Raw genomic sequence first — 16,495 nt, forward strand, 5'->3', positions numbered from 1 at the left:
AATGCGCCTGCAGGATGGGGACAGCAGAGGGAATGTGCCTGCAGGATGGGGACAGCAGAGGGAATGCGCCTGCAGGATGGGGACAGCAGAGGGAATGTGCCTGCAGGATGGGGACAGCAGAGGGAATGCGCCTGCAGGATGGGGACAGCAGAGGGAATGCGCCTGCAGGATGGGGACAGCAGAGGGAATGCGCCTGCAGGATGGGGACAGCAGAGGGAATGCGCCTGCAGGATGGGGACAGCAGAGGGAATGCGCCTGTAGGATGGGGACAGCAGAGGGAATGCGCCTGTAGGATGGGGACAGCAGAGGGAATGCGCATGTAGGATGGGGACAGTAGAGGGAATGCGCCTGTAGAATGGGAACAGCAGAGGGAATGCGCCTGTAGGATGGGGACAGTAGAGGGAATGCGCCTGTAGGATGGGGACAGCAGAGGGAATGCGCCTGTAGGATGGGGACAGTAGAGGGAATGCGCCTGTAGGATGGGAACAGCAGAGGGAATGCGCCTGTAGGATGGGGACAGTAGAGGGAATGCGCCTGTAGGATGGGAACAGCAGAGGGAATGCGCCTGTAGGATGGGGACAGTAGAGGGAATGCGCCTGTAGGATGGGGACAGCAGAGGGAATGCGCCTGTAGGATGGGGACAGTAGAGGGAATGCGCCTGTAGGATGGGGACAGTAGAGGGAATGCGCCTGTAGGATGGGAACAGCAGAGGGAATGCGCCTGTAGGATGGGAACAGCAGAGGGAATGCGCCTGTAGGATGGGGACAGTAGAGGGAATGCGCCTGCAGGATGGGAACAGCAGAGGGAATGTGCCTGTAGGATGGGAACAGCAGAGGGAATGCGCCTGCAGGATGTGTGCTAAATAAAAGCAGATACGTCCACAATCCCTTATCCCTCCTGCTTAAGATTCCCTGAGCTTTGGAGTCCCGGTTGTTTTTTTATTAGCTCTTTTATTAACGCTGTTAGGCTAATTCATTGGGTCTCGCTTGTCCATCGGTCTGTCTGTTCATCCGTCTGTGCATGTGTGCTTGTGTCCCCAACCATATGTCAGAGATGTATGGACCAATTTTGTTCATACTTGGCAGACAGATGAAGAATGAGGGCTTACATATGCACATCATTTTTATGGCGTAGACCATATAATAGGGCAAAGCCGTCGATAACAGTGTTTGTCTGTCCGTATGTATGTTTGTATGTATGTCCCCTCAAACATACACCAATCACAGCTGATTATCTGGTCACATGACAGGGGTGCTATGATGTCATTACAGCTGACTCCACACAACGCCATTTTGATTCCTATGCCGTTCAGTCACGGAGGTATACCTCCGTGCGTTCAGGCCGGACATATCATTGAACCTGTCATGTATCACAATCTGCATGCTCTACCTCTACGTTTTTCATTCAGTGTGAAACACAAACAAAAAACATGAAACACATAAAGTAAAACACGTGAAAATAAGGATATTTTATAACACTCGATTGTTATCGTGGCTGTGGTTGTTGTTGTTTGTACCGTGGCTGTGGTTGTTGTTGTTTGTGTGTTTCTTATGTGTAGTTTTATATATTTTTCTATTGAATCGCAAAATACTGTATATATATAATTTTGTATGCTCGTTCCGTGTCCTAAAGGGTTTCTACTGTCGTCGAATAATAAATGTTTCCATTCAAACTGCTGTGTGAATAAACCATACATTAGCGATTCTTCCTCTTCTTCAAACTCACAAAGAGGCTTTTTAGAACTGGTAAATTCGTGATTAAAGAAACGATATTTTTACGTTGTAGATGTTTGGTTCCTGTGTTTACAACTTTTGTCTCTCCGTATGTATGTTTCTCCCTCACATATTTATCCTACATATTGGGTGAGGTTTATACCTACCCACAATTACACTCCTGAAAGGTAGCTGTGATGCCATTTGACTTTTCCAGTTATGTTTCTTCCAACACCCTTTAGAGGACGGTCATATATTACGTCATATACCAGGTTGGGGCAAATTATCACACTTTATGATTGGCGGGAACTGAAATTATGACAACAGGGTGATGATATATGACGGGGGAAGGGTTGTGGAGAGGGGGAGAGGGTGCATGCCCCCAGATCATATAAAATGAAAACTTTGATTAAGGGCTCTTCAAACATTATTGAAGCATTTATTATGGCTGCGGTGAGGGTGGAGGTCTTGGGATCCTTGGGTCCTGACTTTGAATCCCGGTCAGCTGTTGAATTAACACCAGGTGGTGTTAACTCAGCCTGTCATCCTTCCGAGGTCTGCAAAATGAGTACCAACTCACTGGGTCCTCTCTCAAGGAGGTTATTGGCAGGATTTGCACTCCGGCCGCCATAAAACACCTCATTCTGTAACACACACAGTGGTGTATGTCAGGATGATGCTGAGGTCACTTTGACAGTGTTGACTAACTGACCAACATATAGAATAAACCAGTGTCTCAATGCAATCTCTTCGTTTCCATGGTGACAGACAGCTTAGAGACTTATAGAACCACCTTTAGAGGCCATTTTCCCCACAGAGCGGGGGTTGGCCTTTTTCGTGCACCGTGGTCCCCTTTTTGAAACAATGTTTTATGGCCGAATGCCCTTCCTGCCGCCAACCCGGTTAGTCGCCTCTTGCGGCACACAGGGAATTACCAGTGAAATGGTACTCAATTTGCCGACCTCGGAAGGATGACAGGCTGAGTCAACCCCCCTGATGTTAATTCAACGATCGCCCGGGAATCAAACCCAGGATCCGAGGATCCCAACCCGGTACCCTAACCGCTAAGCCAACACCAGGCTTTGCTTAGAGACTTTGAGTACTTCAAAATAATTTAATTCTTACATTATTTGCTAACTGGTATCTCCACCCAGGTCATACTATCCTCTTCAACTAAAGTATCAAACAAGCCCGGCTAGGCCGCTGTTAGACTTTGGGACTTGTTTTTTCCTAGATCAGATCCAAGATGGGTGACTGGTGGCCATTTTGTTTCTTAAATGTGTCCTCAACCATTTCTCGACATGTATGGACCGATTTTATTCAAAATTGGTTCAAACACAATAGATGAGAGTATACAGTCATGTGAAAAAGTATGTACACCCCATGTAAAGTTTTGACTTTTTCAACATATTTCAACATACAGCTATTTTAACTTCATTTCAACAATATTGACAGATAAAGGTGATATAATATAACAAATATCATGAAACATTTACATTTTGTCGTCCATTGTATAATTTAAATAAACATAAATGCAAATTTAGCATGTGGAAAAAGTAAGTACACCCGTGGCTCTAATAGGTGGTGTTGCCCCCTTTGGCAGAAACAACCTCAAGTAAGCGTTTCTTATAACTGTCTACCAGTCTCTGACATCGACTGGGAGAAATTTTTGCCCACTGCTCCATGCAGAATTCTTTCAGCTGTGCGATGTTTGAGGTGTTTCTTGCATGCGCAGCTCGTTTCAAATCCCCCCACAACATCTCGATGGGATTTAGATCCGGGCTTTGACTTGGCCATTCCAGAACCCTCCATTTCTTTCTTTTCAGCCATTCCTTGGTGGATTTACTGGTATGTTTAGGGTCATTGTCATGTTGCAAGGTCCACCTTCTGTTAAGCTTCAACTTTCCGACAGATGGCCTCACATTATCCTCAAGCACCCTCTGGTACAATGAAGAATAATTATTCATTTTATATTAATTTATATTAATTTTTATTTATATTTATATTAATTTTATATTAATTTATATTATATTAATTTTTATATTAATTTTATATTAATTTTTTATATTAATTTTATATTAATAATTTATTTTAATTTATATTAATTATATTAATTATAATTAATAGTGGATTCTATGATGGTGAGCTGCCCAGGCCCTGATGCAGCAAAGCTGCCCCAAACCATAATATTTCCACCACCATGCTTTACAGTTGGTATCAGGTTCTTGTGGTCAAATGCTGTCTTTGGTTTTCACCAAACATGTCTTCTGGTACTGTGGCCAAATAGCTCTACCTTTGACTCATCTGTCCCGAGCACATTGTTCCAGAAATGCTGGTCTTTGCCGAGGTGTACATTGGCAAACTTTAGTCTTGCCCTGATGTTCTTTCTGGACAGCAAAGGTTTCGTCCTGGCACACCTCCCATGTAGACCAAATTTGTGCAGCCTCTTTCTAATGGTAGACTCGTGCACTTTGACATCAACAGTGGCAAGAGCTACCTGTATGTCCCCTGATGACATTCTGGGGTTCTTAGAGACTTCTTTCAGCATCTTGCGGTCTGCTCTCGGGCTGAACTTGCTGGGGCGGCCTGGCCTGAACAAGTTGGCAGTTGTTTGGAATCTTCTCCACTTGTAGATGATCTTCCGGACAGTCGAATGATTGATTTCAAATTGTTTGGAGATCTTTTTAAATCCCTTCCCAGACACGTAGGCATCTATAACCTTCTTTCTGAAGGCCTCAGAGAGCTCTTTTGATCTCGGCATGGTGACGCCGCACACTTCAACAACAAAGAGCAAACCAAACTGAATGTCTGAGGTTTAAATAAGACAGGTTCCTCCGAGATCCTCTCTAACGATGTTCTAATCATTTGCACCTGAGCTGGTGCACCTGATTCTAATTTTAGGTATTTGAAGTGGTGATAAATGTAGGGGTGTACTTACTTTTTCCACATGCGAAATTTGCATTTATGTTTATTTAAATTATACAATGGACTACAAAATGTAAATGTTTCATGATATTTGTTATATTATATCACCTTTATCTACTGTATATTATAATAGGCGAAGGTGATTCTGTCCGTCTGTCCGTCTGTCCGGGGGTGTGGCTTAGTCCGTTTGCAGAGTAGCTCCACCCATAGCTCCACCCATTATTGGAGAGGCTTCATGCAAACAATTATCCACCATTTTCTTACCTCGAAAGGCTTTGAGGCCTGTTTAGTTAGGCCCATGCTGTCTTTCTCTCTCACACAGGTTTATTTCAATTCTAAATTCGATATATCATTTCATTTTTAACAGTCGCTATCATAGTGTTAGACTCGGTTGAAAAAAAACGGGAAGAGAATCCCAAGAAAGTTTCCGTTTATAGAACGAAATTATTTCTCAAAGGCCTGTAAACTAAAGCCCATTCATTGTCACCCTTTTTTTTCTTTTTTTTTTTTTATATACTGAATCGAGGCTCGTGAAAGAGCTGACAACCGCGAGGGAAAGACAGTACAGAGGGACCACGAGGGAAAGACAGCACAGGGGGACCGCGAGGGAAAGACAGCACAGGGGGACCACGAGGGAAAGACAGCACAGGGGGACCACGAGGGAAAGACAGCACAGGGGGACCGCGAGGGAAAGGCAGCACAGGGGGACCACGAGGGAAAGACAGCACAGGGGGACCACGAGGGAAAGACAGTACAGGGGGACCACGAGGGAAAGACAGCACAGGGGGACCACGAGGGAAAGGCAGCACAGGGGGACCACGAGGGAAAGACAGCACAGGGGGACCACGAGGGAAAGACAGTACAGGGGGACCACGAGGGAAAGACAGTACAGGGGGACCACGAGGGAAAGACAGTACAGGGGGACCACGAGGGAAAGACAGCACAGGGGGACCACGAGGGAAAGCCTCACGATTTTATTCACCTCACGATTTTATCTCGAATTCACCATCTGATTTAATTTTTATCGATGGTTTTAGACTCGGTGTCAGAAATAATTGAGAACATTCACGCACACACGGGAAATTGCCGAGATATATTTATAAAAATCGCGCCACGATGATACACGAAAATACAGCGCCTAAAATAACATTCGGGGAAAATGTCGACATATATTAAAAATTCGCTTTTTCTTTTCCGTTAAGATATATTACTTTTACCTTTTATGACAGTCGGCAGAAAAACGACATATATATCTTCGTTCTTTCTTATTTCATTCAACATTATTATCCGGAAGTAAAATATGTTTCAGGAAATTACCGAGAGATATTTCTTCGTTTTTTAAAAATTAGTTATGTGTGCATAGACTTTAAATTGGTTTATTTGAAATCTTTAATTTTCACAATGTAATTTACTTGCCATTTGTCATTTGATAATTACGAGACACTTCCTGTTGAGGATCGTGACAATTCATGCGTTGCGTGGAAACTTCCATTTCCAAAATGAATGCGATGGTCGATGAAGAACGCAGACTTGAACAGGATGTAGAAAGAAAACGAATGAGACGGGCGAACGAGTCCATCGACGAACGTCAATGCAGACTTGAACAGGATGTAGCAAGAACCGCACAGAGACCGCACGAGACAGGAGAACCACACAGAATGCTGCTGCAACAACGATGAGGCAGGTTGGAGAGGAGCGAGGAGTTGGAGAGCGAGGTGCTAGGGGTTGGAGAGTGAGGAGCGAGGTGTTGGAGAGTGAGGAGCAAGGGGTTGGAGAGCGAGGAGCGAGAGGTTGGAGAGCGAGGAGCGAGGGGTTGGAGAGCGAGGAGCGAGGGGTTGGAGAGCGAGGAGCTAGGGGTTGTAGAGTGAGGGCCGATTGGAGCGGAGAGTGAGGGGCGATTGGAGCGGAGAGTGAGGGCCGATTGGAGCGGAGATGAGTGTGAGGAGGTATTGGAGAGGAGTGTGAGGAGGTATTGGAGAGGAGTGTGACGAGGTGTTGGAGAGGAGTGTGAGGAGGTGTTGGAGAGGAGTGTGAGGAGCGATTGGAGAGGCAAGTGAGGAGCGATTGGAGAGGAGAGTGAGGAGCTATTGGAGAGGCGAGTGAGGCGCGATTGGAGGGTAGTATGAGGAATTGAAGACGAGGGTGGCAGATTTGAGAGGAGCGTGAGGGATTTGAGAGGAGTGTGAGGGATTGGAGAGGAGTGAGGGATTGGAGAGGAGTGTGAGGGATTGGAGAGGAGTGTGAGGGATTGGAGAGGAGTGTGAATGATTGGAGAGGAGTGTGAATGATTGGAGAGGAGTGTAAATGGTTGGAGAGGAGTGTGAGGGGTTGGAGAGGAGAGGGGTGTGAGGGGTTGGAGAGGAGTGTGAGGGATTGGAGAGGAGCGAGGGGTTGGAGAATGAGGAGCGATTGGAGAGGTGAGTGAGGAGCGATTGGAGAGGAGAGTGAGGAGCGATTGGAGAGCCGAGTGAGGCGCGACTGGAGGGGAGTATGAGGAATTGAAGACAAGGGTGAGGGATTTGAGAGGAGTGTGAGGGATTTGAGAGGAGTGCGAGGGATTGGAGAGGAGTGTGAGGGATTGGAGAGGAGTGTGAGGGATTGGAGAGGAGTGTGAGGGATTGGAGAGGAGTGTGAGCGATTGGAGAGGAGTGTGAGGGATTGGAGAGGAGTGAGGGATTGGAGAGGAGTGTGAGGGATTGGGGAGGAGTGTGAGGGGTTGGAGAGGGGTGTGAATGATTGGAGAGGAGTGTGAGGGATTGGAGAGCAGTGTGGGGAGGTGTTGGAGAGGAGCGAGGGGAGGTGTTGGAGAGGGGCGAGGGGTTGGAGAGGAGCGAGGAGTTGGAGAGTGAGGAGCGATTGGAGAGGCGAGTGAGGAGCGATTGGCGAGGCGAGTGAGGAGCGATTGGATAGGAGAGTGAGGCGCGATTGGAGAGGCAAGTGAGGCATGATTGGAGGGGAGTATGAGGAATTGAAGAGGAGTGTGAGGGATTTGAGAGGAGTGTGAGGGATTTGAGAGGAATGTGAGGGATTGGAGAGGAGTGCGAAGGACTGGAGAGGAGTGTGAGGGATTGGATAGGAGTGTGAGGGATTGGAGAGGAGTGTGAGGGATTGGAGAGGAGTGTGAGGGATTGGAGAGGAGTGTGAATGGTTGGAGAGGAGTGTGAGGGGTTGGAGAGGAGTGTGAGGGGTTGTAGATGAGTGTGAGGGGTTGGAGAGGAGTGTGAGGGGTTGGAGAGGAGTGTGAGGGGTTGGCGGGAGTGTGAGGGGTTGGCGAGGAGTGTGAGGGGATGGAGAGGAGTGTGAGGGGTTGGAGAGGAGTGTGAGGGGTTGGAGAGGAGTGTGAGCGGTTGGAGAGGAGTGTGAGCGGTTGGAGAGGAGTGTGAGGGGTTGGAGAGGAGTGTGCGGCGGTATTGGAGAGGGGTGTGCGGCGGTATTGGAGAGGGGTGTGAGGAGGTATTGGAGAGGAGTGTGAGGAGGTATTGGAGAGGAGTGTGAGGAGGTATTGGAGAGGAGTGTGAGGAGGTATTGGAGAGGAGTGTGAGGAGGTATTGGAGAGGAGTGTGGGGAGGTATTGGAGAGGAGTGTGAGGAGGTATTGGAGAGGAGTGTGAGGAGGATTGGCATTGGAGAGGCGTGAGGGTGGAGAGGAGTGAGGGGTCACATATTATGTGAAATAAATAAATTGTGTTCATTACACCATTTTAACCATTTTGTAAAATTTAATGTGCAGCATGTAAATCAAGATGTGCAAATGTCACACACGTCCATACCCGTGGGATACCCACGGGTGACCCCACTAGTCTATCAATATTGTTGAAATGAAGATCAAAGAGCTGTATGTTGAAATATGTTGAAAAAGTGAAAACTTTACATGGGGTGTACTTACTTTTTCACGTGACTGTACATATGCATAAGATTTTGTAATCCGACCAAAGATGGCTGACTGGCGGCCTTTAACTTCGTACACCAAAATTACAAAAACCATTGTGTCAATAACATTTTATGTCTTTTTCTTCTTGTTCAACTGTGATTGTGTGTTCCATTTGCTTTAGAGGATAAAACCACCTTTAGAGGCCATTTTTCACCACAAGCGGGGGTTGGCCTTTTCGGGGACCGTGGTTGTTGTTGTTGTTTTTCGGTCCCATTTTTGAAGCAATGTTTTACGCCCGGATGGCGGTTGCGTGCTGCTACACTGATCAAATTGCTACTACAACATAGCAGTGCTAAATACAAGCAGCCAGACGAATTTGAATTGACTTTGTGGCCCATTGTGCCTTTGCTAGAATGGGATTTAGAATATCTGCTGACATTAGTTGATGAACGTTAAAGATTTCATGGTTTCTTTCAAGAAGTAGACGCGAGTCATTGCAGGCACCCGGAACAAATGAGAAATTCCCGCCAAAATGCACCCGAAACAAATGAGAAATTCCCGCCAAAATGCACCCGAAACAAATGAGAAATTCCCGCCAAAATGCACCAAGGGGCACTGCATCATCGGCATAGCCTGATTTTCCAACGACTGCGCTGATTTCACAATTGAATCCAGATCGAATTGGCGAACATTAACAAGGACAAAGTGCGAAAGACAGGCCACGTGATACTCGTTACAAATTCATAACAATTGTGTGATGTATCCCATGAAAACTCTGCTTTTGCATTTCCCCCACCGTCAGATTCCGCGTCGCTTCGATCCCCGACGGCAAAAGCCACGTCATTCAGAGTGAAGGCGACAATGGAAGACAAGTTTACAGTTTACAAGGTTTTCATATCCATGAACATCGACTGGGTGACAACAGCAAGACTCAAGATGTCTGTCGTGATGTCACTGTAATGTCTGCCGAACAAAGCGAAGGTCTTTAGGTGCACAGCACTCACTTACTGTATCACGTGTTACTGTACAAGGCACACGACTCATTTACTGTAGCACGTGGTACTGTACAAGGCACACGACTCATTTACTGTAGCACGTGGTACTGTACAAGGCACACGACTCATTTACTGTAGCACGTGGTACTGTACAAGGCACACGACTCATTTACTGTAGCACGTGGTACTGTACAAGGCACACGACTCATTTACTGTATCACGTGGTACTGTACAAGGCACACGAAGTGCTCATTTACTGTATCACGTGGTACTGTACAATGCACACGACTCATTTACTGTATCACGTGGTACTGTACAAGGCACACGAAGTGCTCATTTACTGTATCACGTGGTACTGTATAAGGCACACGACTCATTTACTGTAGCACGTGGTACTGCACAAGGCACACGACTCATTTACTGTAGCACGTGGTACTGCACAAGGCACACGACTCATTTACTGTAGCACGTGGTACTGTACAAGGCACACGACTCATTTACTGTCGCACGTGGTACTGCACAAGGCACACGACTCATTTATTGTCGCACGTGGTACTGTACAAGGCACACGAAGTGCTCATTTACTGTATCACGTGGTACTGTACAATGCACACGACTCATTTACTGTCGCACGTGGTACTGTACAAGGCACACGACTCATTTATTGTCGCACGTGGTACTGTACAAGGCACACGAAACACTCATTTACTGTATCACGTTGTACTGTACAAGGCACAGGAAGTGCTCATTTACTGTATCACGTGGTACTGTACAAGGCACACGACTCATTTACTGTCGCACGTGGTACTGTACAAGGCACACGACTCATTTACTGTATCACGTGGTACTGTATAAGGCACACGACTCATTTACTGTAGCACGTGGTACTGCACAAGGCACACGACTCATTTACTGTAGCACGTGGTACTGCACAAGGCACACGACTCATTTACTGTAGCACGTGGTACTGCACAAGGCACACGACTCATTTACTGTAGCACGTGGTACTGCACAAGGCACACGACTCATTTACTGTCGCACGTGGTACTGTACAAGGCACACGAAACACTCATTTACTGTATCACGTGGTACTGTACAAGGCACACGAAGTGCTCATTTACTGTATCACGTGGTACTGTATAAGGCACACGACTCATTTACTGTAGCACGGGGTACTGTACAAGGCACACGACTCATTTATTGTCGCACGTGGTACTGTACAAGGCACACGACTCATTTATTGTCGCACGTGGTACTGTACAAGGCACACGAAACACTCATTTACTGTATCACGTGGTACTGTACAAGGCACACAAAGTGCTCATTTACTGTATCACGTGGTACTGTATAAGGCACACGACTCATTTACTGTAGCACGGGGTACTGTACAAGGCACACGACTCATTTATTGTCGCACGTGGTACTGTACAAGGCACACGACTCATTTATTGTCGCACGTGGTACTGTACAAGGCACACGAAACACTCATTTACTGTATCACGTGGTACTGTACAAGGCACACGAAGTGCTCATTTACTGTATCACGTGGTACTGTATAAGGCACACGACTCATTTACTGTAGCACGGGGTACTGTACAAGGCACACGACTCATTTATTGTCGCACGTGGTACTGTACAAGGCACACGACTCATTTATTGTCGCACGTGGTACTGTACAAGGCACACAAAACACTCATTTACTGTATCACGTGGTACTGTACAAGGCACACGACTCATTTACTGTCGCACGTGGTACTGTACAAGGCACACGACTCATTTACTGTCGCACGTGGTACTGTACAAGGCACACGACTCATTTATTGTCGCACGTGGTACTGTACAAGGCACACGAAACACTAATTTACTGTATCACGTGGTACTGTACAAGGCACACGAAACACTCATTTACTGTATCACGTGGTACTGCACAAGGCACACGACTCATTTACTGTCGCACGTGGTACTGTACAAGGCACACGAAACACTCATTTACTGTATCACGTGGTACTGTACAAGGCACACGAAGTGCTCATTTACTGTATCACGTGGTACTGTATAAGGCACACGACTCATTTATTGTCGCACGTGGTACTGTACAAGGTACACGAAACACTCATTTACTGTATCACGTGGTACTGTACAAGGCACACGACTCATTTACTGTCGCACGTGGTACTGTACAAGGCACACGACTCATTTACTGTAGCACGTGGTACTGCACAAGGCACACGACTCATTTACTGTATCACGTGGTACTGTACAAGGCACACGAAACACTCATTTACTGTATCACGTGGTACTGTACAAGGCACACAAAGTGCTCATTTACTGTATCACGTGGTACTGTACAATGCACACGACTCATTTACTGTATCACGTGGTACTGTACAAGGCACACGAAACACTCATTTACTGTATCACGTGGTACTGTACAAGGCACACGAAACACTCATTTACTGTATCACGTGGTACTGTACAAGGCACACGAAACACTCATTTACTGTATCACGTGGTACTGCACAAGGCACACGACTCATTTACTGTCGCACGTGGTACTGCACAAGGCACACGAAACACTCATTTACTGTATCACGTGGTACTGTACAAGGCACACGAAACACTCATTTACTGTATCACGTGGTACTGTACAAGGCACACGAAGTGCTCATTTACTGTATCACGTGGTACTGTATAAGGCACACGACTCATTTACTGTATCACGTGTTCCTGTACAAGGCACACGACTCATTTACTGTATCACGTGTTCCTGTACAAGGCACACGACTCATTTACTGTAGCACGTGTTACTGTACAAGGCACACGACTCATTTACTGTCGCACGTGGTACTGTACAAGGCACACGACTCATTTACTGTATCACGTGTTCCTGTACAAGGCACACGACTCATTTTCTGTAGCACGTGTTACTGCACAAGGCACACGACTCATTTACTGTATCACGTGTTCCTGAACAAGGCACACGACTCATTTACGGTCGCACGTGGTACTGTACAAGGCACACGAAACACTCATTTACTGTATCACGTGGTACTGCACAAGGCACACGACTCATTTACTGTAGCACGTGGTACTGTACAAGGCACACGAACTGCTCATTTACTGTATCACGTGGTACTGTACAATGCACACGACTCATTTACTGTATCACGTGGGACTGTACAAGGCACACGACTCATTTACTGTATCACGTGGTACTGTACAATGCACACGACTCATTTACTGTATCACGTGGTACTGTACAAGGCACACGAAGTGCTCATTTACTGTATCACGTGGTACTGTACAAGGCACACAAAGTGCTCATTTACTGTATCACGTGGTACTGTACAAGGCACACGAAGTGCTCATTTACTGTATCACGTGGTACTGTACAATGCACACGACTCATTTCCTGTATCACGTGGTACTGTACAATGCACACGACTCATTTCCTGTATCACGTGGTACTGTACAATGCACACGACTCATTTACTGTAGCACGTGGTACTGCACAAGGCACACGACTCATTTACTGTATCACGTGGTACTGTACAAGGCACACGACTCATTTACTGTATCACGTGGTACTGTACAAGGCACACGACTCATTTACTGTATCACGTGGTACTGTACAAGGCGCACCACTCATTTACTGTATCACGTGGTACTGTACAAGGCACACCATTCATTTACTGTATCACGTGGTACTGTACAAGGCACACCACTCATTTACTGTATCACGTGGTACTGTACAAGACACACCACTCATTTACTGTATCACGTGGTACTGGACAAGGCACACGACTCATTTACTGTGTGACGTGGTACTGTACAAGGCACACGACTCACTTACTGTATCACGTGGTACTGTACAAGGCACACCACTCATTTACTGTATCACGTGGTAATGTACAAGGCACACGACTCATTTACCATTGTTAATAACGGAATGAGTGATTCTGGGGATGATTGCAGGTTTAAATGTTGGGACAAACAATCAATTGAAGTTTGCACTGTGTAATGGTCTCATCGAATAAACTCACCTGTCCACTTCAGTTTAGATTCCATAAACAACATTCAGAATTACAAGTATTAACAGAAAAACAAAAACTTGATGATATTTCTTATTTTTGTTATAATTTTAATCCTTCATGTGTGCACACACCCACCCACTCCTTTGTCCAAGAAACACTTTTTCATCTTTTTTTACTTCCATAAAACTGTTTGTTATTCCTGCAGTCCGTTTCTAAAATGAATTTTGAAATAAAATTGATACGGTCCTCAAGAATAATTGGTACGGTACTCAAGAATAATTGGTACGGTATTCAAGAATAATTGGTACGGTACTCAACAATAATTGATATGGTCCTCAACAATAATTGGTACGGTATTCAAGAATCATTGGTACGGTACTCAAGAATAATCGATATGGTCCTCAACAATAATTGGTACGGTATTCAAGAATCATTGGTATGGTACTCAAGAATCATTGGTACGGTCCTCAAGAATCATTGGTATGGTACTCAACAATAATTGGTACGGTATTCAAGAATCATTGGTACGGTACTCAAGAATAATCGATATGGTCCTCAACAATAATTGGTACGGTATTCAAGAATCATTAGTATGGTACTCAAGAATCATTGGTAACGTCCTCAAGAATCATTGGTATGGTACTCAACAATAATTGGTACGGTATTCAAGAATCATTGGTACGGTACTCAAGAATCATTGGTACAGTCCTCAACAATAATTGGTATGGTACTCAAGAATCATTGGTACGGTCCTCAAGAATCATTGGTATGGTACTCAACAATAATTGGTACGGTATTCAAGAATCATTGGTATGGTACTCAAGAATAATTGATATGGTCCTCAACAATAATTGGTACGGTATTCAAGAATCATTGGTATGGTACTCAAGAATCATTGGTACGGTCCTCAAGAATCATTGGTATGGTACTCAACAATAATTGGTACGGTATTCAAGAATCATTGGTATGGTACTCAAGAATAATTGATATGGTCCTCAACAATAATTGGTACGGTATTCAAGAATCATTGGTATGGTACTCAAGAATCATTGGTACGGTCCTCAAGAATCATTGGTATGGTACTCAACAATAATTGGTACGGTATTCAAGAATCATTGGTAAGGTACTCAAGAATCATTGGTACAGTCCTTAAGAATAATTGGTACGGTACTCAAGAATAATTGGTACGGTCCTCAAGAATCATTGGTACAGTCCTTAAGAATCATTGGTACGGTACTCAAGAATCATTGGTACAGTCCTTAAGAATAATTGGTACGGTCCTCAAGAATAATTGGTACGGTCCTCAAGAATCATTGGTAAGGTTCTCAAGAAATAATTGATACGTCCTCAACAATAATTGGTACGGTCCTCAAGAATAATTGGTACGGTCCTCAAGAATCATTGGTAAGGTTCTCAAGAATTAATTGATACGTCCTCAAGAATAATTGGTACAGTACTCAAGAATAATTGATTTGACTTCCGTTTCCGGTCTTGCTGGCGAGGGTTCGTTTATTCGCAGCTCTACACGCTCTCCATCGAAATCGAAGTTAAGTAATTGTTCCCATTTGTATTTTCGTTATAACTGTATTTCTTTTATGGTGTATGTACGTATATTGTCCCGACGAAGATTTTCGGTGCAAATCTTTCATACCTGTATTGAAAATCGTGTTAATTCGTGTCGTGTCTTGAGGCCTTGTACAGTGTACACTGTACACTGTACAACCTTGAGGCTTTGTTTTTCTCTCAGCGGTCCGTCGTTTGTGATCCAATAACTTTCGTTCTCTGTTTTCCCAGTCTTTTCACCCCATAGCGTACTTCCTTGTGTAAATCTCAACTCAAAAAAAACAAAAAAAAAACATTTCCTTCTCTGTTCTCATTCGTTTATTCATTCTTATTCGTTCTTCGACCACGTGTTTCTCCCCCATTTCCCCAGATAGTTTGTCAAAATTTCAACTCGTTATTTTATCGTCCATGCGATATTGTTTGATTATAGTTAGTTTTGGTTTGAATTTCCTGTAACTCGTAATTAATTAATCGTGTTCTGCTCCTCGTGTGCGGCCTTGTAGTTGTACCCCCGTCGGTGTTTTGTTAACTTAAGCGTGTTTTGCTTGGCTCTTAGTTTTTCCCTTCTACCCCGAACATAATTCTCTGTCTAACGTTCTAAATCCCCACCCCCCCCCCCCCCAAAAAAAAAAAACATCCCAAAAAAAAAAACCAAAAACATTTATTTCCCTTTCTCCACGTGTACTGTTGTCTCATCCTGTATTTTCTGTCCAGGTGTGCTGTTCGCCCCGCCCCCATTATCTCCTTTCCATCCACCGTTTGCCCTGTTCACGTGACTCGTGGTGGTGCCTCTCGGCTCTCCCCCCGTTGGTATTTTGTGCATTTAAGATTGTTCACAGTTCTGTTTAAATATTATTTAAATATGTTTAAACTTTCCCCTTCTGTGTTTTATTCAGTGGTATTTTACAACACGCTGTTTTTCTTCCTATTTAAAAGGCTTTTCTCAATTTCCTCTCCAACTCATTCCACTTCAAAAAAAAGAAATTCAATATCTTATACGTCTCCCTCACTACATGGTCTAAACTCACATTCATTCCATCCCTCCTCCATCGTTCTGAATCGGATTGCTAACTTTAAAATCACAACAAACCCAATTTGTTATCAATGTTCGTCTTTCATTAATCATCCACTTTCTAAACTCCCCTCTTGCCCCTCCCATCCAAATCCCCCCCCTTGCACCTACACTCCTAAACTCCCCCCTTGCCCCTCCACTCTTAAACTCCCCCCTTGCCCCTCCACTCCTGAACTCCACCCTTGCCCTTCCCCTCCTAAACTCCCCCCTTGCCCCTCCCCTCCAAATCCCCCCCCTTGCCCCTCCACTCCTGAACTCCCCCCTTGCCCTTCCCCTCATAAACTCCCCCCTTGCCCCTCCCCTCCAAATCCCCCCCCTTGCCCC

General features: G+C 45.1%; 1 protein-coding gene across 1 annotated transcript in view; it reads left to right on the forward strand.

Annotated features, from left to right (window-relative positions):
- The window catches only part of LOC137424373 (tumor necrosis factor receptor superfamily member 19L-like), a 100,920-nt gene extending 91,125 nt beyond the window's left edge, over positions 1 to 9,795 (forward strand). Inside the window, exon 6 of the mRNA XM_068111767.2 lies at positions 9,310 to 9,795. Within this exon, the coding sequence (XP_067967868.1) occupies positions 9,310 to 9,496 (187 nt within the window). The 3' untranslated portion in view covers positions 9,497 to 9,795. The remainder of the gene's footprint in view (positions 1 to 9,309) is intronic.
- Positions 9,796 to 16,495: the final 6,700 nt, after the last annotated feature.

The sequence above is a fragment of the Myxine glutinosa genome, chromosome 4 (assembly GCF_964187855.1).
Source record: "Myxine glutinosa chromosome 4, kmMyxGlut1.1, whole genome shotgun sequence".
NCBI lineage: Eukaryota > Metazoa > Chordata > Myxini > Myxiniformes > Myxinidae > Myxine > Myxine glutinosa.